The 22,495-nt window shown below is 40.2% G+C and overlaps 1 protein-coding gene across 5 annotated transcripts in view; it reads right to left on the reverse strand.

The window, feature by feature from the left end:
* Window positions 1-22,495, reverse strand: part of ZNF609 (zinc finger protein 609) — a 224,117-nt gene that overhangs the window by 49,109 nt on the left and 152,513 nt on the right. For all 5 annotated transcript variants that reach the window (XM_070420973.1, XM_070420965.1, XM_070420956.1 and 2 more), the window contains one exon: window positions 17,594-17,819. In XM_070420973.1, coding sequence (XP_070277074.1) covers window positions 17,594-17,819 — 226 coding nt within the window. The remainder of the gene's footprint in view (window positions 1-17,593; window positions 17,820-22,495) is intronic.

Here is a 22,495-nt window from a genome sequence, read left to right on the forward strand (position 1 = left end):
TAGTAGACTTAGCAACAGCTCTTTGGTACCAAATTATTTTATGTATTTTATTTTTATAATTTATACCCCACCCTCACATCTGAAAGCAGAAACACCAGTTCTATTAGCTGTTATTTTTAAAAGACCCATGTTGCCTTAACCGGTTTGGCTCAGTGGATAGAGCGTCGGCCTATGGACTGAAGGGTCCCAGGTTCGATTCCAGTCAGGGGCATGTACCTTGGTTGTGGGCACATCCCCAGTAGATGGTGTGCAGGAGGCAGCTGATCGATGTTTCTCTCTCACCGATGTTCCTTATTCTCTATCCCTCTCCCTTCCTCTCTGTAAAAAATCAATAAAATATATTTTTGAAAGACCCATGTTTCTTTTTCTTTGCCTCCCCCCTCATTTTTTAAAAAGTCTGTCGCCTTAAGAAAGGATTTACTTGGAAGCTGTATTTCCTTAGCTTGATTAGAGAACTATAAAGGGTTATGCTTAATGGGGGCAGTTAATAAGAAACACTAATGGTTGTTGTTGACACTCTTTACCCTGGTGCCAAACAGCTCAATTTAGTCCTGTTCTCTAGAAGTTGAATATGCCTTCGGCTGTGTTTGCTTTCCTGGTAAAGTCCTCTTATACTCTCCCCAAACCTCTTATATTGGCCAAAGGTCTTTTTAGCCACTACTAAATGATCAAGAGCCTGTTAATGCGCTCGGTGTGGTCCCAATTTCTTTTTAAAGGAGAAAGACAAATGCTTGTTTACTAAGTTAAATTTGGGGGCAAGAAGGAAGATGATGCATCTGCAACAAATATCTCAATTCTCAGTCAATAGTAGTTTCAGGTTTTCTAGTTCTCTTTATAGATAGGGTGGAGGGAAAGAGCATAGCATAGTAAAGCAAGTCAGTCACAGTTTCTGGAAACCTACAAGCATAGCTGCATCTTGCCTAGAGCAGTACCCTGAAGGAAACTGGCTAGAACTGAGAGAAGGGAGAGTTACAACAGGATACCTGTGAGGAAGGCTAGTTTGGAACTTTGGGTACTATAACCTCTGTGGAAGCCTCAACTGGGGGAATGTAGTCATTGTTTCCTTCCCACAGCTGACCTCTGGTATATTAGTATCTAATATTTAATCTTGCCATGTGATTAGCTATTGTGCAAATTTCTGAGCACTGTTTCTTCCAAGACAAAAGTTCAAACCAGAGATGTAAGTCAAGACGAAGCTGAGTAGCCTTCAGAAAAGAAAAAGACTAGGAGAAATTAAGACGATTTATAGTTCATCAACTAGTTAAGTTTTTTCCCAACAAACTGGTTGTTAATCTGAAAACCAATCTTTTTTTTTAATGGGCTTGCCACATAAGTCATGTCAGGAACTTTATTTCAGGGTTAAAAACCCTAGCCCCAAATTTGTCTATTGCAGTGAAAATTACTAGAGAGAATGCTTTGCTATGCTATAAATTCTTATGTCCTACCAAACCTCATGTAGGCAGAACCTCAATTCAGCTAAAAGCAACATCTCCTGGTTTTTATCTCACTTATTCTGGCAATCTATTCATGTATAAGTCATGGATTTGACTGTAAGGAAGGATCAAATCATGTGCAGGTCTTCCAAAACCAGAAATCTAAAGGCAGAAATGTGGTTATTATTCCCTTAGAGCGGATACTTCCAAAGAGAATCTGTATTTCCCAGGCATTCTTTATTAATATTCTAAGTCTAAATCTCTGAGATTATACAATAAAGCAATTTAGGATAAGGTCTCTGCAGAAAATGTCTGAAGCCTATGGAGCAAAGGTTTCCAAACTTTGCTGCACATTGTATTCACCTGGAGATCTTTAAAGACTACTGACAACACCTGGCTTCCACCTACAGCCACACTAATTTAAGACCTGGGCATCTGGATTTTTAATCCCCACCCCTAAATGCTAATATGCAGCAAAATCTGGGAACCACTGCTACAGAAAATGTGTTTTCCAATGTTTCTGCTTTCAGTTCTGAGGAACTCTGAGCCTTTATTTCTGGGATATTTTGGGGCTGAATGAGCCAAAGCATGCACGAAGGTGACATGCATCACACCAAACTACTCCCACGTGACAATGGTGTTTTCTCTACACAGAGTTTCAGTACACTAGAGAGCCAGCTGAAAACATGAAGTACCAATCCGGGGAGTGGTTAGGTAGATCTGTTACTGCTAAAACTATAAGCAGGAAAAGAAGTGGTATAGGGTAGAGATGTAAGACCAAGGTGGAACATACACCAAATGTAAACCACTCCAGCCCCAGGCAGCTGGGGGAGCTGGGGAGATCTAAGACAGTTCCTCTTCCCATCTACAAGTTCCCACACCATGGGCACCATGGAAACGTACAAAACCTGGTTCACCACACCCTTAAATCACACACCCTCTCTTTCCTCTTGCTGAGGTTACCACACACTGTACCTATTGTGGGAGGTGGTTCAGCAGAGGTCATCATGCCCTCGGCTGTCCAGCTGGAGTTCTTGTCTGAAAACCACTGCAAATAAGGAGGATGGTATCATCTCAGTAGGACATACTTGAGGAAATACTTGGCCTGGAGTTGAGATGGAATCACACCTGTCCACAGTTTTACTGCTTTCCGACCTAGCAGGATAAGAACATGGCCAGGGGCTGGCCTACATGAGGCATTTTTCCTTTCAGCCTTCTTTAGCAAGAGGCTGACAGATGCAACTAACTGCTGAAACCTCTTTTTCTTTCTGGTAACCTCCACTTGGCATTTTCAGGATTTGTTAATAGAGCAGAACTGAACACATTGTGGCTCTTAGTGCCAAGCAGAGGGGAAACAGTAACGTATGGAGAGGAACAGTTGGGACCAGAGGATGGATGCTCTTCTGCCTAGACTGGCTTTAGCAAGCAATGCCTCTCATTATTATGTACAGTTCTAGATATTCTTCCTCTTTCCAGTTTGTGACAATAATTATTTTGAAATTTTTGATGGTCTTTGTTAATGGCTGAATTGTGTCCCCTCAAAGATATATTGTAGTCCCAACTCCCAGTACCTTAGAATGTGATCTTACTTAGAAACTAGAGGCCCAATGCACAAAAATTTGTGCAAGAGTAGGCCTTCCTTCCCCCGGTGCTGGCACCGGCTTCCCTTGGGCACCTGGGACCTCAGCTGGCTTCCCCAGGGCCGCCCCCAAGACCTGGCTGGCTTTCCTCTGCCCTGGCTTCCTCAGGAAGGATGTCCGGTCTAATTAGCATATTACCCTTTTATTATTATAGATATTATTATAGATAGGGTCTTTAAGGAGGCAATCAAGTTAAAATGAGGTCAAGTGGGCTCTAATCCAATATGACTAGAATCCTATTAAAATGGGGAAATTTGGACACAGTGACAGACACACAGAGGGGAGATGTGAGGGCATCTACAAGCCAAGGGACAGCAGGATTGCTAGCAAACACCAGAAGTAGAAGAGGCAAGGAAGGAATCTCCCTTCCATAGCCCTGCCAACACTTCTGGCCTCCCAAACTGAGACAACATATTTGTTGTTTTAAGCCACCCAGTGTTTGATACTTTGCTATATCAGCCTAAGAAAAACTAATACGGCTCCCAAAGCAGACCTGGTGTTGACTATATCAGTCAGATTTTACCTTAACTAACCTTAGTGAATTATTGCTGCTAGCCAAGGAGATTACAGTCTGGGTCAGTGGTTCTCAAATAGGGTGGTGGAGAACAGTGGTTATGCAGCAAGACAATTTCTAGGGAAGCTGTTTCACAATAAACATGCCTATGCTCCACCCTGAACCTGATGATTCAGAATAGGAGGAGTGGGGGATAGCTAACATGTATTTTAAACAAGCTTCCCCAAATGACATCATCGACTTGGTGTGATCCTTCATCTCTCCCCCAAACTGAGTCACACTAGCTTAAATAAAAAGGCAAAAAAGAAAAAAAAAAAGAAAATAAAGCTAAAACATTGGGTCTTCCAAATTGATCTGTAGATTCAATGTAATCCTAATCAAAATCTCAGCAGATTTTTAGTTTTATTTTAAATATATATTTTTATTGATTTCAGAGAGGAAGGGAGAGGGAGAGAAACATCAATGATAAGAGAGAATCACTGATTGGCTGCCTCCTGCAGGCTGCCCACAGGGGATCAAGCCTGCAAGCCGGAAATATGACATAACCGAGAATCGAACGGTGACCTCCTGGTTCATAGGTTGACGCCCAACTACTGAGCCATGCTGGCAGGGCCTCAGCAGGTTTTTTAAATAAAAATTCGCCACCAGATCCTAAAATTTATGTGGAAATGCAAAAGGCCAAGAATATTCAAGGCAATCTTGAAGTACAATAAAGAGGGAGGACTTACACCAGGGGTCCTCAAACTACGGCCCGCGGGCCACATGCAAATACAAATATTGTATTTGTTCCCGTTTTGTTTTTTTACTTCAAAATAAGATATGTGCAGTGTGCATAGTAATTTGTTCATAGTTTTTTTTTAAGCTATAGTCCGGCCCTCCAACGGTTTGAGGGACAGTGAACTGGCCCCCTGTTTAAAAAGTTTGAGGACCCCTGACTTACACTATTAGATATCAAGAGTTATAAAGCTATAGTTATTAAGACAATGTAGTATTGATACAAGACTAGATAAGTGATGAATGGAACAGAAGAGACAGAGCCCAGAAATAAACCCACACACGTCACTTGATTTATGACAAATGTGACACTGAGTGTAGTGGAGGAAAGCATGGTCTTTTCAATAAGGTCCTGGGTCAATTAGGTATCGATATGAAAAAAATAGAATCTTGATTCCCAACTCACACCCTAAACAAAAATCAATTTCAGATAGATTATAGATCTAAATATAAAAAGCAACGAAGTTCTAAAAAAAAAAAAAGAAAGAAACAGAAAACGATCTTCATTACCTTGGAAAAGGCAAAATGTCCTTTAACAGGCAGGACACAGGCTGGCCAGCGTGGCTCAGTTGTTGAGCATTGACCTAAGAACCAGGTGGTCACCATTCAATTCCCAGTCAGGGCACGTGCCTGGGTTGTGGTCTCAATCCATAGTGTGGGATGTGCAGGAGGCAGCCAATCATTGATTCTTTCTCATCATTGATGTTTCTATCTCTCTCTCCCTCTCCCTTCTTCTCTGAAATCAATAAAAACATATTTTAAAACAACAACAACAACAAAACAGGCAGGACACAAAAATTATAAAAGAAAAACGATAGCCCTAACTGGTTTGGCTCAGTGGATAAAGCGTCGGCCTGCAGACTGAAAGGTCCCAGGTTCGATTCCAGTCAAGGGCATGTACCTTGGTTGCGGGCATATCCCCAGTAGGGGGGGTGCAGGAGGCAGCTGATCGATGTTTCTCTCTCATTGATGTTTCTAACTCTCTATCCTTCTCCCTTCCTCTCTGTAAAAAATCAATAAAATATATTAAAAAAGAAAAACAAAAAAGAAAAACGATAGACTTTATAAAAATGAAGAAATTCCATTCATGAAAAAGTACCATTAAGAGAAAAGGCAAGATACGAAACTGAAAATATTTACAATACATGTATCTGATAAAGGACTTATAATCAGAATATACAAAAAATTCCTACAAATCAGTAAGAAAAAGCATACAACCCAATCCAAAAATGGGGAAAAGATTTGAACATGTACTTCATAAAACATTTCCCAATAAGCACATGAAAAAATACTCAATTTCATGACTCATCATGGAAATGCAAATTAATAACCCAATGAGATACCATCACACACCAATCAGAATGGCACAAATGAAAAAGACAAATAAGGTCAAGTGTTGCTAAGGCTGCAGAGCAACTAGGATTCTAATTGGAAGTAGAAGTATAAAGTGATTCAGATACTTTGGGAAACTAGCAATATTAAAGCTGATCATATGCATACCTTATGACCCAGGAATTCAATTCCTAAGTATATATAGAATAGAAATATATACATATATTCCCAACAAAACATATACAAGAATTTTCACAGACATTTTTTACATGAGCCCTAAACTGCAAACAACCCAAATATCTATCAACAACTTAATAGTAGTCACCCTTATCCACCATGGGTATGTTCCAAGACCCCCAGTGGATGCCTGAAAACAGGGATAGTACCAAACCCGATATATACTATATTTTTTCTATACATATATACCTATGATACAGTTTAATTAATTTATTTTTTGTTGCTGCTGTTGTTAATCCTCACCCGAGGATATTTTTTCCATTGATTTTTAGAGAGAGTGGAAGGGAGGAGGAGAGACAGAGAGAGAAATATTTATGTGAGAGACACACATCGATTGGTTGCCTCCCGTCCGCTCCCCAACCAGGGTCAGGGATGGAGTCTACAATTGAGGTATGTGCCCTTGACCAGAATCAAACCCGGGACCCTTCAGTCATTGAGCCGATGTAGGCTAGGGTTAAAGTTTAATTTATAAATCAGGTATAGTAAGAGGTTAATAACAAGAACTAATAATAAAAGAGAACAATCACAGCAAAAAAAAAAAAAAAAAAAAAACCCGTTAAGAAAGTTATGTGAATGTGGTCTTTCAAAATATCTTATTTCACAGATAAAAAATTCATTCTTACTGTAGATCTCAGCAACCTCAGCATACTAGTACAATTTTTTTTTCTTATTACATCAATAACTTCTACCTTTTCACTTAAAGGAAGCACTTTATGGCTTCTCTTTGGCATATCTAAATTGTTAGCAACACTACTCTCATGCTTTGGGGCCATTATTATAAGAAAAATAAGGGTTACTTGAACATGTACTGTTATACCACCACAGTTGATCTGATAACTGAGGCAACTACTAAGTGACTAATGGGCAGACAGCATATACAGCGTGAATATGCTGGAAAAAGGGATAATTCACATCCTGGACAGGATGGGGCTGGATGGCATGAGATTTCATCACGCTACTCAGAATGGCACACAATTTAGAATTTATGAATTGTTTATCTCTGGAATTATCCACTTAATATTTTCAGACTGCAGTTAACCACTGAAATCTAAACTGTAGATAAGGGTGGGCTACTGTATTCACATAATGAAATACTATATAAAATACTGAGACTAAACAAAATACAACTACATGTAACAATATGGATGCACTTCACTGGCATATGTTGAACAGTTAGACATAATAAAGTACAGAGTGTAATGATTCTATTTATGTAATGTTCAAAATGGATAACACTGATGTTAGCAGTCAGAATTGATTTTCTTGGCAGGAGGTTAGCTATTGGAGGGAGGTATGAAGGAGCTTCTGGGCTTCCAGAAATATTGTATTCCTTCATCTGGATGCTGGCACCACAAAGTGAGTTCATTTAGAAAATTCAATGATCTCCATTTTTATGATTTGTATACATATTTATACTTTTATTATTGTTCAGTAAGACCTATTAACATAAAAACAAAAACAAAACCTTTGGTTTTGTGACTCCTGAAGATCAGTGCCAGAATCAGCTGAGGTGCAGGTTAGCTCTATACTTTAGACATTCTGCCCAATCTCCAGGGTAGCAAACCAATGGTGGGTGGGGGTGGGGTCTGTTTTCTACTTTTTTCCATTCTTTCTTCACACTGCCTCTTAATCCCAGAAGTTTTTTTATTGTTGTTGTTTTTTGAGCAAGAACTAATAATTCTAAGGAGCAGGTTAAAAACTGAAAACTGTAGGGGAGCTTGATAAATGGAAGATGCACAGTATTTCAAGTGTACTGAATGAAAGGGGAAATTTTGCAAAAGATGAGGATAATCAGAGTCAAATAAGGAGAAGGCAGGTTGTTCACTGCATTAATTCTGGGTTAAAAGTTTCATTTCATTATGAGTTCAATGGGGGTAGAAAATTATTTGATAGCAGTCTTTTAGGCTTTTTAAAGATATCCTAAAGAGAAAATAGAGTACAACTTGTGGGAGGGGAGACTACTCAATTTCTCACCACAGCCTTTTTGTCATAGAGCTTGTTGCTATGGAGAAGGCCATGAAGGCAGCAACTAAGGGAAATAAAGGATCTGGCAGGAATAAGTACAGGGACAGTGGATTAAACAAAAACTTCTTAAGCAATTAGCAAGTAGCAGGGCCTATAAAAGACACACTTTCCATTTTTTCCTAACCCCTACCCCTCTAAAAGTATATGGCCCTGGTTTGCAACTATAATTTACCTCAAATACAGAGAAGCCTGAATAGGCCCAACAAGGCCTAAGCCTGGCAGATAAAACATAAGGCCATTTAGCAATGAAGCCTCATGCCAGGGGGAAGCAGCTACCTACCCACCCTATCCTGGGGAAATTATCTCTAGCTGCATAAATTATAAAGTTGATGCCCTATGACTTCTTTGTTCTATAAAGCCTGAGGGAGCTAGGATAATGAAGTATCAGAAGTGGAGAAGAGCCTCTTGTTTCATAGAGTAGTCAGACAGAGAGAAGAGAGAGACAGATTGAGAGAGAGAGAGAGAGAGAGAGAGAGAGACTGGTTGTTCTTAATGGAATCATTAAGAGGCAGCAGCAATGACCTGGGAGCAAAGCTCTGCCTGAACTGGTCTGAAACTACTGCTGTGAGAGAAAAGGCTAGTTGCCAAGTTAGTTAATAGCTTCTGCCCATCATTGTTTCAGACACTTTATCAACCAGGGCAGGGCCAGGCCCTGTTTTTAGCAGTGTAAGCACTAAGAGCAGAGGGTTCAACTACATCTTCCAGCAGATCTCACCACAACCAATGATTATCAAAGGCAGTTCCCTCTTCTGTCCCACACAAATAATCACAGAATTATAAATATCAGAACTGGAAGGACCACAGAGATATGTAATCCAATCTCCTCATTTTACAAATGAGGAAATAAAGGCCCAGACCAGTTAAATGACCTTATCAATAGGGCAAGAAAACATCAAGGCTCACAAATGGGGTATTTTCCTTTTGGAATCATATGCTGAGGCTAAATTAGCTAGGGCTAATTTATCAGAACTATATTTACTGGGTAGTTATTACTAACCTGGGTTCATATATAAGTATCAGGAACTAAATTATTTGTTAAAGGATGGCATTAATAACAACATAGGTCTGTCTCTGAGCCCATCTCAGATGGTTGTGTTACTGAAATACCAAAAGAATCTCATTAGAAACAACCTCAGCTATCTGGAAAGCCTGCAGCCTGGCCAACTGAACTGCCTGACTATGCTTTGCAGGAGGAGGAGGGTGAGAATGCACAAAAGGACATTTCTCTCCCTTGGAGATTAGTTTATTTTGCAATATGTAAAATGAAACTCAAAAAAGTCTGTAACTGAAAAATTTCCTTAGGGCTTCAGGATTTAAATATATGACAGTGGACAGATAACATAATCCACAAGGGTATATAAACATGTAATTGCCCTAAAGCATCCCCTAGGAGTAAGGTGCTAGGTGGAAAGAATGTGTTGGCGGTTGTTTGGGTGGGGGAAGGGTGGGAGAAAGTAAGTATTGATTTCCCTAATGCTTCCTTTGTGTGGCTACTGTTGCCATGTGGTAGTCGGTTGCTATGAAGATTAGTGGTGCCAGACAATGGCTGCTAGGCTCTTTATGACTGTGCTGTTGGTAGAGCGGTTTCTGCAGGAGTCGGGCTCGAAGCAATTGGCTAAGCAGCGGAAAGCTTGGTCACTGTGAACCATTTCTCTTCAGGTAAGTGCTGCCTAAGGCAAGACTAAAGGGGAAGGAGTGTTAGTTATAGCTAAGAAAAACGAAAACCAGTAGCTCCAGTATAAATATCTAAAATTAAATATTTCACAGTTCACACACATACTTTCCTACATCACAATCACACAGAATAAATCAAGAGTAACTCCCAAGGTTACTATTTCCACAAAGATGAATGGTCAGCCCCTTCCTTTTAGTGAGAAAGATCAAAACTCACAGCTGGGATCTGCAATCAGATGAGGATGAAGAACAGCTGAGGCAGGTTCTCAGCGGAGCTACCACAGGCAAACTAACTTCCTGCTAAGCAAAACCACTGCCTATTACTCTGATAATGAGAAAACTGCAACCCACAGACCAAAGTACAGGGCTCAACCACAGAGCTTGAAGGAGGGCCAATTTTTTCTCAGGTAAAAAGAGCCAGAGTACACAGAAATCACCCTGGGTCAGCTATTTACCCAACCTCTTCATTCTCCCACACAATTACTCCTCTTTCATCTCAGAGTATATATACACTTTTACATTATATATAATTTAAACATCATCTAGCCCCTATACTGTCCAAAATGGTAAACCACAGCTACATGTGACTATTTAAATAAAAATATAAAATTCAATTCCTCAGTTCCATGTAGCAAGATGTTATATGATACTGGACAAGTAAAAAGAGATTGAAGCCCAGCCAGTGTAGCTCAGTAGTTGAGCGTTGACTCATGAACCAGGAGGTCACCGATCAATGATTCTCTCTCATTATTGATGTTTCTATCCCTTTCTCCCTCTCCCTTCCTTTCTCTGAAATCAATAAAAACATATTTAAAAAAGAGATTGAAAATAGCAATAGTAAGTAGTAAAGGAGAGAGGTCAGTAGTTCAAAGGGGTAGCAAGGACGAGGAAAGTATTTTCATTGTAAGAAGTGTTATAGAGGGGAAGGAGTTAATAGAAGGGGAAAGAATGAAGATGAAGAAAGAATAGATAAAATTCATGGTAAAGACTCAAGAATTTCCAGAATAAGAAAAGAAAAATAAAATAATAGGATAAGAAAAATGCATTTTAAGGAAGAGAGGAGGGAAGCAGGGGATTTAGGTGGGTATCTTTGATCTCAGTTTAAGAGCATGAAGAAAGAATGAATTGGGCTAAGAATCTTGACAATGAGCCCAGCTGGCGTGGCTCAGTGGTTGAGCATTGACCTATGAACCAGGAGGTCATGCTTCGATTTCCGGTCAGTGTCAGGGCACATGCACATGCCCGGGGTTGTGGATCCCCAGTGTGGAGCATGTAGGAGGCAGCCAATCAATGATTTTCTTTTATCATTGATGTTTCTATCTCTCCCTCTCCCTTCCTTCCTGAAATCAATAAAAATATATATATATATTTTTTAATTAAATCTTTATTGTTCAGATTATTACAGTTGTTCCTCTTTTTTCCCACCCTAGCTCCGCTCCACCCGGTTCCCACCCCACCCTCTGCCCTTACCCACCTCCCCACCGTCCTCATCCATAGGTGTACGATTTTTGTCCAGTCTCTTCGGCCCCCCGCCCCCCCCCTCCGAATAGTCAGTCCAATCCCGTTCTGTGCCTCTGATTCTATTATATTCACCAGTTTATTCTGTTCATCAGATTATTTATTCACTTGATTTTTAGATTCACTTGTTGATAGATGTGTATTTGTTGTTCATAATTTGTATCTTTACCTTTTTCTTCTTCTTCCTCTTCTTAAAGGATACCTTTCAGCATTTCATATAATACTGGTTTGGTGGTGATGAACTCCTTTAGCTTTTTCTTATCTGTGAAGCTCTTTATCTGACCTTCAATTCTGAATGATAGCTTTGCTGGATAAAGTAATCTTGGTTGTAGGTTCTTGCTATTCATCACTTTGAATATTTCTTGCAACTCCCTTCTGGCCTGCATAGTTTCTGTTGAGAAATCAGCTGACAGTTGTATGGGTATTCCCTTGTAGGTAATTGAGTCTCTTTCTCTTGCTGCTTTTAAGATTCTCTCTTTGTCTTTTGCTCTTGGCATTTTAATTATGATGTGTTGTGGTGTGGTCCTCTTTGGATTCCTTTTGTTTGGGGTTCTCTGCGCTTCCTGGACTTGTAAGTCTATTTCTTTCAGCAGGTAGGGGAAGTTTTCTGTCATTATTTCTTCAAATAGGTTTTCAATATCTTGCTCTCTCTCTTCTTCTGGCACCCCCATAATTTGGATGTTGGTACGCTTGAAGTTGTCCCAGAGACTCCTTACACTATCTTCATATTTTTGGATTCTTTTTTCTTTTTGTTTTTCCGGTTGGGTGTTTTTTGCTTCTTCATATTTCAAATCTTTGACTTGATTCTTGCGATCCTCTAGTCTGCTGTTGGATCTCTGTAGAATATTCTTTATTTCAGTCAGTGTATGCTTAATTTCTAGTTGGTCCTTTTTCATATCCTTGAGGGTCTCACTAAATTTATCAGCGGTTTCTAGAAAATTCTTGAAAAACCTTATAAGTGTGGTTTTGAACTCTATATCCTGTAGTTTGCTTTCCTCCATTTCTGTCATTTGTGACCTGTTTCTTTGTCTCCGCATTTTTTATGCTTCTCTGTGTTGATAGAGTGGCTTTCTGTGCTAGTTGTCTTATAGGGCCCAGTGGCTCAGCCTCCCCAATTACCTGAGGTGGACACTCTTGGTGCACCCCTTTGTGGGCTTTGTGCACAGTCTTGTAGTTAAGCCTTGATTGTTGTAGGTATCACTGGGAGGAATTAACCTCCAGGCCAATTGGCTGTGAGAATCAGCTGTGTCTATAGTGGGGGAACTTCTGTGCTGGAGACACCCTTCTGGGGCAAGACTTGCTTCAGTGGGGCTTTGATGCTCCCTGAGTCTGCCCCCTGAGTGTGTCCCTTATGGATCTGAAGAGTTGAAATCTGGATGGTCCCACTCTGACCCCTGGGTACACTGGTTCTTGGATCTCTAAGGAGGTGCTAATTTAGCCTCTTCCTGAGGCTACCCAGCAGGAGCTATGGAGAAATCTGCAGATTCCTCTTCTTTGTTTGGGGTTTGGATGTGCCTAGATGAGGCCAAGCTGTGAAGCAATGCAAGCAGCTGTGGGGCCTTGGGCCTTCTTTTGGAAGTTCTGGGTCTCTGTGACCCAGCTGCAGTTTGTTAGGTAGTTTTCAGATTGCAAAGGGTCAGGCCTTTCATATGAAAAAGCCTCTGTGCACAGCTTGGGTGGGGCGGGGTCTCAGGGAATCAACAGGGCGGAGCAAACAGCTATGGTTGATCCTCAGTCATACCCTAAGAGGCCACTGGTCTCAGTGTCCCGGTAATCACTGCAAGCACCTCTGAGAGAAAGCCGCCCTCAAGTTCCAACGGATGCCAGACAGTCCAGTTTCTCCCCGTATGAGTCTGGGTCCCCAGAGCCTCGCCCGGAACTGGAGTTCAGAGCAGTCGGGAGCTTGAGACTCCCTCCCGATTGAAAAAGACAACCGCGTCCTCAGTTGCCAGCTCTTTCCACGTGTGCCTCTGTACCTCTGTACTTTACTTCCGCACCTCCTCTGAGTCTCAGTGTGCTTTTCTCTTTCCTTCTAGTTGTAGAATTTCCACTCAGCCAGCCTTCATGTGGTTCTGGGTGATGTCCATTTTGTCTTTTAGTTGTATTTTTGAAGTAGTTGTGCGAGGCAGCAATTTCTGGTGTTTACCTATGCCACCATCTTGGTTTCTCCTCAATAAAAATATATTTAAAAAAAATCTTCACAATGAAATAAGTATTGGGCAATGTAAATGGAACAGGGAGATGAAGGGATTGCTAAGCAGTATTGTGAGCTCAGCTTATGTCAGCTAACAAACAGCTGGGTTGTGTGAATTCTTTCACTTGTCAGTCTAGAATCAGGAGTCGAAAAATGGGAGATAAGGATTTCTTGAATTTGAGACTGGCAAGTTGAACAGATTCATTTCTCTGATGAAACAAATCTACATAACAAGTCTATAATGAAATTTCATTGGTATTAATGTTTTCATTCTCATGACTGCTATGTAAAACTATTCATTTTCAAAATGCAACAGTCAACTAGTACTGGATCCATGATGATTCCAAGGGTGTAGTCACAGGTTCTTATAACTTAAAAGCTGGATAGGTCCTTACTGGTCACTAGTTCAAGAAATGAGGTAACTAAGTTAAGAAACTTGCCCAAGGTCACAGTGATAGCAGCAGAGGTCTTCTGATTTTCACTTCAGTGTTCTTTGCACTATAGCACAAATTCTTCCAGAAAGCACGTCTACCAAAGTAAAATACATCACTAGTGATAGCCTCCCACTTAGTGCTGTGGTCTAAAAAGGAAAACCTACAGCATCCCCTGGAATTCTTATTTAAAGTCAGCCGTGCTTCTTTAAAATACCATAGAAGCTAGTAAGCAATTTTGCCTCAGCAAAAGTATGCGGTCTGCCTTAAGACTTCTTACACACCATTTCAGGACCTTGTGAACCCAAAATAGACTTGGGATCTATTATTTTGACTTGAAGTGCAGTGGGACAAAGGGAAATCAGATGGAATCAGACCTCTGCATAAGTGCTAAGAATAAGTCTCAAAAAGCCAAGGAAATCATTCCAGTGGGTCTTCTTAAAATAGTCCTAAGGTTGAGCCTAGTCGAGGATCTTTGTAGTGCTGGCTGAATTCCCAGCAACCTAAAAAGAGATGGGATCTGCAGGAATTTCAAGATGCCTCCAAGGCCAAGGTTTACAAGGAGAGGTAGGGAAAAAAGAAGCAACACTGCAGTACAGGTAAGCAAAGAAACAAGGAAGAATTGAGGTCACGATCCCTACAGCTGTTATCAGCAAGATGGCTCAGTGCAACAAGGACCTCACAGGTGAAGCATTCACAGCTTCCCTGGGCAAAGAGACAGAAGTACAAAGAGTTGGGTAGCAAAACAAAAAGCCTAATAGGCTGGAATAATTTTTTTTTAAAGTATCTGTATATAGTTCTTATTATTAACTTGAGGACTGACTCAGTACACTAGTTAGATCTTCTAAATCTGCAGAGAATGATCTTTGCAGGAAATCTCTGTTACTTTAAGATGAAAAGTAATGTGAACTAACTCTGATCCCAATTCAGACTACTGCCAACTGATAGCTCAAGTGAATGCCCTCTGAAATGGCCGAAAAGCAAAGTAGAGTACATAACAGCAAAATAGTTCTCTTGGCATGAAAAAAAACAAAAAAACAAAGAAGAAAAGTACTAAACCTTGAAACACAATGGTAAGTGGGAAAAAATATATTAAAATAGGAGCACTAAAAACCTTAAAAATTTAATTAAATAAATGAGAGTGATCTCAAACCTGGTGCAAGTATTATTCTTCTGAGTTTTAGAGAAGGTGAAGAATTTTGGAAAGTATTTGACATGGCTTCTAAGTTCAAACAATATTAAAGTATCTATCAGATGTACATTAACATAGCTCTAGAAATGACAATGACATAGATGCAAGATTCATTCAAATACATATTTTTGAAGGCCTACTACAGGTGTCAGGTGTTAAGTGTTGGGGATACAATGGTGAGCAAAACAGAGTCCCTGAGCTCACTGAACTTCTAAAGTAGTAGAAGAAATACACTTTTATAAAAAATACTATTACAGATGGCTCCCGATTAACAATGGTCTCACTTAAGATTTCTCAGCTTTATGACAGTGCAAAAGCCATTTGCATTCAGTAGAAACCATACTTTGAATTTTGATCTTTTGTGATGTTGGGCAGCAGTATTGAGATGATTTTGCCCAACTAAAGGCTAATGATGTGTTCTGAGCATGTTTAAGGTAGGCTCGGCTAAGCTATGATATTTAATAAAGTTAAGTACTAAATGCATTTTCCATTTATGATATTTTCAACTTATGATGGGTTTATCAGGATGTAACTCCATTGTAAGTCAAGGAGCATCTATACATACAAAATTGCAAATTGTGATGAGTGCTGTGAAATAAAAGTACAGAGTGCATTAAAAGTGTATAACAGCCTTAGCCGGTTTTCTTCAGTAGATACAGTGTCACTCCACGGACTGAAGGGTCCCAAGTTAGATTCCAGTCAAGGGCACATACCTCGGTTGCAGGTTCCCCGGCCCTGGTTGGGGTACATGCAGGAGACAACCAATCGATGTGTCTCTTTCACATCAATGTTTCTCTCTGTCTCTTCCTTTCCCTTCCACTCTCTCTAAAAATCAATGGAAAAATATCCTCGGGTGAGGATTAACAAAAAAAAAAGTGTATAACAAGGGAACTTGGTAATAGGCTACGAGTAACAACCAGAGAGCTTTTCAGAGTAAATAATTAATTTTTTAAAAAATTTCATGCTAACACTCCCCTGGCAGGGAGGGAAAACAGGGAACCTCAGATAAAAAGGTATCCACTATCTCAGGAGAGTAAAAGGTGTGCCTCACTCTCTTGCAAAGTTTTCATCAAGTTCACATAAGCAACAAATACCTCGCCCTTGGAGAAAAGTCACCATCATAAAGATGGACAGAATAAATAGGCAGGAAATTGATGTCTTCTATCTTTAATATATTGAGGCAACAGTTCCCGAAGGTTGCTTGGTGGCACAGAGCTGTGGTCTGAATATGTTTGTCATTCCAACAGACACTGTGGCTGTTGAGATGTTTGACCACAGGCAGATGACATTTTAAAAATCAGATCAGCCACTTGTGATTTCCAGGCTGTGTATCATATACACACATCCAGAGTCAATCTCAAGGATCAAGCTCTCTAATGTCTCGGTATCAGTTTCTAACACAATAGGTGTTTTTTTTCCCCGTTCTTGTCTTAGGAACACAATAAAAATTCATCAGCAATGGTATTCTAAAAGCTGGCGCTTCACTATAAAACTAATGATGAGAGAGCCAAGAACATAAAATTCTTAACCTGTATCACATCATCGCCGACTGAACGGTAGACTTTAAATAAATACTAGACCATAACAACATATTCAGAGGAACAGACTTTTATCAGGATGGCCAGAATGAAACACTTGAATTTCCACAGGCAGCCTGACGAGACAGCTTATGATAATCAGAGATAATGAGCTGTGCTCTTCTGGGCTTCTAAACTCCTCAGAGTGGGGAGGCTTTGAGAGTCTGGTTACTGATGCAGAGACCTGAGGGGACTCTGAGGCCCAGTCTTTCTAACCACACATACTTTGACAAGGACTTGGCTTTTTAAATAAAAATAATGTATTTGCTGAAATCAAATTGCCACAGATGGTACGAAGGGATCTGAAATACCTGGTAAGTCTCTTTGCACTCCTATTTTTTTAGGTTGATAAACTTTTAAACAGAAGAGATTTTATTCTCAAGGGCCGATGGAACATATAAGAAGTCTGGATAGTAGCCTTGGGGAGCAGCACCCTACAGTGAGCCAACTGCTTAGTGGATACCTGAAAACAAGACTATGTAAACATTTCCCTGTTGCCTAGGCCTATAAAATCTGTATTGACAGATGCATGAAGCGGTGTGGATGGTTGGGCAATGAGGCAACAGTAGGAAGAAGCTGGCTGCACCTCCAGGTGTTAAAAAAGGCAAGAGTTGCACATTCAATGAGCCAACACTAAGTCAATTTAAGAGTTTTCCATTTCCTTGACTCCCACAGCTGCCCTTTTATTACTTTATCTCTTCAAGCCTGACCCAAAAGTTCATTTATTTGAATTCTTCCATATAAAATGATAGAGAGGGGTATGGAGAGTATAGACACAGTATGAATTACCTGGCCAGCACCTATCAAACCTACTGCTTAAGTATCAGGGCCAATACTGTTGAACAGCTACAAAGTGGAAACAATTAAAACTGCCAATCTCTAGAAGCTGGGGGATTTTACTAAGAAGTTTACTGTAATCTTCTGGGTAAGTATCACCAGCAGACTATGGTCATTTGAGACTTCTAATAAATACTTGGTGTGAATTACAACAATAAACCCCTGCAGGCAGAAGCAGGTTGAGAAGAGATGGGGAAGCCACAGGTAGCACTTACCATCTTCTGTTTCTTGCCACACGATGCCCTCCAGGTTGACACTTGTCCCAGGTTCACAGGGACCCAGGCACTCAGGCTCAGTGGCTAAAGCCACATCACATGTGTTGACCCCAACTGATCGGGTACGAACCATGATCTGCTCACAGGGAGATGAGATGTCATTACTGACCACTGGTACCAAAAGGTGCAGTGGCAGCACTGCTGGTGTGGAGACAGGGGACTCCATCTGTGGGGGAAGAAAAAGCACCAGCTGAGTTACAGGAGGAACTTTTAGAGGAAATACCTTCCTTGTATTTAATCTAGTCCAACATCTTTTCCTGCCAGAGTGCAGAAGACTCTAAATATAAGACTTTGTTTTTTCCTTTCAAGTTTTACTCATGATACCACTACAAAGCTAGCAGTTTAGATGAATGTGCCCTGAGCTAGGAGAAGCTCTATCCTATATAATAAAGCCTAATATGCAAATCGACTGAACAGCAGAACGACTGGTCACTATGATGCACACTGACCATCAGGGTGCAGACGCTCAACGCAGGAGCTGCCCGCAGGCCCCAGGCCAGCCAAGGCGGGTGCCAGCGGGGCTCCCCAATCACCCCACCGGTCACCCCACAGATCGGCCCTGATCGCCGGCCAGGCCTAGGGACCCTACCCGTGCACAGATTCCGTGCACCGGGCATCTAGTTTCTTAATAACAATTTTCATCATAAATTGTGCTTGTCTCATTTTTCTAGTGAAAGAGAATTAGGGCCAGTTTTCAGTAGTAACAGAGCACAAAGATTGATAAGAAAGAAACGGACCAGTTTCTGAGCCATGTTTCACTGCTACCACTATGTGTCCCAAGAAATTCTACATTAACCAGGTATAAAATCCAAGAATATAGATAGGAATAAAGAAAAGGGGGAAAATAGATCCTAGGAATGCCACTTCAAGAAGACTGGAGCTTTAATTCATCTTTAGCTAGAAGGAAGTCTTCTTAAAAGTTATTTAGGAGAGCTTGAAGTTTCTATTATAACAGCAATAGTTAAGGAGAATGGCATTTTGGAATGTGAATCTAACATAAAATTTATCTGTAAGAAACAAGAGGTGTTATCACTACCCAGAAACCGACTGGTAGAGAGTCTGCTGATGAAGTTGATTATAGACACACACAGATAGAAATAGTTGAAGGATCAACAATCTACCTCCAAATATAGAACCTCTCACAAAAACACAATTACTTAGATTCCAAGAAGAATGTAACACATCTAGAGTTTAAAAAAAAAATGTAACGAAAAGGGTAATAATCCCTTAACTCATTATATCTTAGCATTTATCAGGTTGACAAATTACCAACTCTGAGTCTACAGTGCCAAAATCCTAACTGAACATAGTACCTTGCATATGCAAAGGCACTCAATGATGCACTGACTGACCTGGTATGATAGCAATCAGCAGACTTAGAAAATGATAGGGACCCTCTTCTCTGCAAAGATTTTTTAGTCCTACAGACCTATATTCAGAGAGCCATACAATAAACCCATAATACAAGCTGCTGGACAACTCTGCAACAGAAGTCTGGTTCTGGAATAGTTTACTGCATGGCCACTGTTCTACCTATAGTTCACCTACTTCCTCTTAACACTGACATCTGGGTATTGCATCCATTCTCTGCAGTTAGCTCTGACATCTTGGCTTATAAGTCATTGCTATTTGTGAATCATCACTGTCAGAGTCCAGAGACTGCTAAAACACTGATTCTTTTTAAAAAATTAATTATATTATTTGAGAGAGAGAGAAAGAGAGAGAGAGAGAGAGAGAGAGAGAGAGAGAGAGAAACATCGATGTTGTCCCACTTATTTATGTATACATTGGTTGCTTCTTGTATGTGCCCTGACTGGGGATTGAACCCGCAACATTGCCATATCAGGACGATGCTCTAACCAACTGAACCACTGGGTTGGAGGTTTAAAACACTGATTCAGATTAATACTGGTCCTTGAAAAGTTGCCAAAACATTATCCTTATCTGCTTGTTGTTACATATACCCACCCTGTATTTCCTTAACTCCACCTTTTTCATAAAATGAAATGAAAGTGGAAACCTGTATAATGAATCTTCTGTATGATGGTAAATGCCAAAAGGCATTTTGCTGTCTTTGCACTCTTAAAAATCAGGTATTCATAATTTTATTTGGTAACCTTTTTGGGATGTGTGTGGTACATCCTTAAAAGACCCTTTAACATCTCCATGCACAGACTTGAAGGTAGAAATAACACAGAAAAAGTAAACTAGACTCCCCATTACTCCTGTGTAGTACTGGAATCTGGCTCTAGTCATTTAGCCCTTTCAGGAATGCTCCAAGAAGGTGGCTCATAACTCTTTGCAAAGAAAGATTCCTGGGGAGTTACTAGAAAGGGGGAAATTAGAGATAGAATATACAGATCACCTTTACTTATGGACTTACCTCTGTTCTTTTGGGGAAGAACTGAGGCAGAAGCAATTTCACAGTCAGGATATGCAATTCCTTTGCTCAGTGTTTGTTCCCTTTTCTATACCTTTCTTCTTCTAGCAAAAGAAATTCCTACAAGGTCCTCTTTCTGGGACACAGAGATTGACCTAAACCTTCTAGGTCACTCCTGTGAATTTTCTGATTGCCTCGCTCGAGCATGTCCTGTTGCCAGTCTGTTCCACCGCTGAAACAGCAATCCCAAGTACAGAGGGAGGGAAGTCCCCAGGGAGTCAGCCACCTACTCATTATCTCAGCCATCAAGGACAGCTCTTTTCTGGAAGTGGGTTCATTTCCTGTTAACTTATTTAGTGCTGCTAGAGCCCAGAAAGAAATAAGCTACTAATATTCTAGATAAAGCCAAGCCCCTAAACTCCCTACTAACAGATCCAGAAAACAACATCTAAGATATAAGTAGGAAACGCCAATGTTGCATTCGAGCACCTTGTCAAATTAAACCCTGCTATATACCCTAAAGAGAAGAAACTTAGCAGAACTGATCACTAAGAACTAATATACATGAGGAGCTGATTAACATGTATATGCAACAAACTACCTTACTGGTCAGAGTTACTAAGCAGAGTTCAGGATCTCTGTGTAAGGATGACTTTATTTAATTTTTTAATTAATTAAAAGATTTTGGGGGGGTGGAGAGAAGTGAAGAAATTCATCTATGGGTTTGGAACTATTCAGTTTCCTTCCACTTTGCAACAGAAATCGAAGGCGAAATCATGGTGCAGCACAATAATGTTTAATTAGAGCTCCAGCTCTGCTAATTACGTTGGTTGCATCTATAATCTACATTAAGCCATAGTGCATAATAAGCAGCTCTGTGATATTCATCTAATAACCTAGGTGGCTTTATGAGATTTCATATTCTACTATTCATTGGAACAAACATAGCTTCATTTATCACTCACCAGGAGAGAATCAAAATCAGAAAAGGACTCATTTTGCCATCTTTTCCATATACTTAGGATATAAGAGCAGGGATTGTCAGGAGATTGAAGCCAGCAGGGAAAATGAGGAACAGGAATATAAAACGTTAAGGTAATTAAATACCTTAACAACTAGGACAACAATAAAAGCTGGGCCAGTTCTCACTCTGAAATGCTAAGTGCCACCACAGGCTTCTGGGGCTCACTGAAGGCGGGAAGTAAACAACAAAACAAAACAAAAACCTGAGAAGAGAGAATTTAAAAATGGAAATCTCTGAAGTTTCCTAACAATTCTGTCCTTTATCTTTTAATGATACTTCTTTTCAATTCACCTTTAGATATTAGTCAAAATAGTACAGTACCTATTAGGGATCTGAGTGCTGATAGGCAGGTGACACAGAAATGAGGACTAGAGACAATAAAGAAAGGCCAAAGCCATTAATCTCCCTGAAAGAAGTAATTATACACTGACTTCAATTGCTTCCCACACATGAGAGGCACTGATGAAAGAAAAATTTCAAGGCCGCAACCGAATTTTTGGGGCAGAAAATGCAGTGAAGAAATATTTGGTTCAGACCCTCTCCTCTCTCCTACACTAATATAAGTCTGGTATCTTCACCTTCACAGTCAAAAGGTAGAAAGAAAGCTGGCCTGGCAGAAATGGCACAGTTGGCCAAGTGTTGTCCAGTGCATCGAAAGGTTGCCAGTTTGATTCGGGTCAGGGCACATACCTGAGGTTTTGAGTTTGCTCCCAAGTCAGGGAGTGTACGGAAAGCAAATGATGTTTCTCTCTCTCCTTTCCTCTGCTAAGCATGTCCTCAGATGAGGATTTTTTAAAAACTTTAAAAAAATATATGTATATTTTTTATTGATTTCAGAGAGAAAGGGAGAGGGAGAGAGAGAGAGAAACATCAATGATGAGAGAGAATCATCGATTGGCTGCCTCCTGCATGCTCCCTACTGGGGATCGAACCTGAAACCTGGGTATGTGCCCTGATCAGGAATCATCCTGGTTCATAGTTCAACGCTCAACCACTGAGCCACTTGGGGATAAATGAAAGAAGACTTGACTTGCGGAGAGGGATAAACACACAATATTGTCAGTTGTTTTCCTTGGAGCAATAGGCTCATTTCATTCACTTTCAAGAAAATGTCTGCCAAACACCCACATCTGAATAACTAATTTGTTAGTTGTTCTTTCAAGTAAAAAATGGTATTTGATGAAAAAACTGGATAGGTCAGCCCACAATTCCCAATTGCACAGGTGTTCATGTGTACTTTCCCTTTTGTCACACACAACATAAAATGACATGTACTCAAAGGTTGAGATTTAATTAATAACTTTTACTGCTTTATTGGCACAATTAAAGATATTTTCAAGTGAAATTGGCTTTATAATGTTTTTTAATCTTTTACTAAAAGGCCATAGCAATGAAGAATGTGATGGTTACTAGTGCAATTTGGTGCCACTGATTTTAT

Source organism: Myotis yumanensis, unplaced genomic scaffold, assembly GCF_028538775.1.
Source record: "Myotis yumanensis isolate MYYU_CA2020_CCGP unplaced genomic scaffold, mMyoYum1.0.hap1 SCAF_1, whole genome shotgun sequence".
Lineage (NCBI taxonomy): Eukaryota > Metazoa > Chordata > Mammalia > Chiroptera > Vespertilionidae > Myotis > Myotis yumanensis.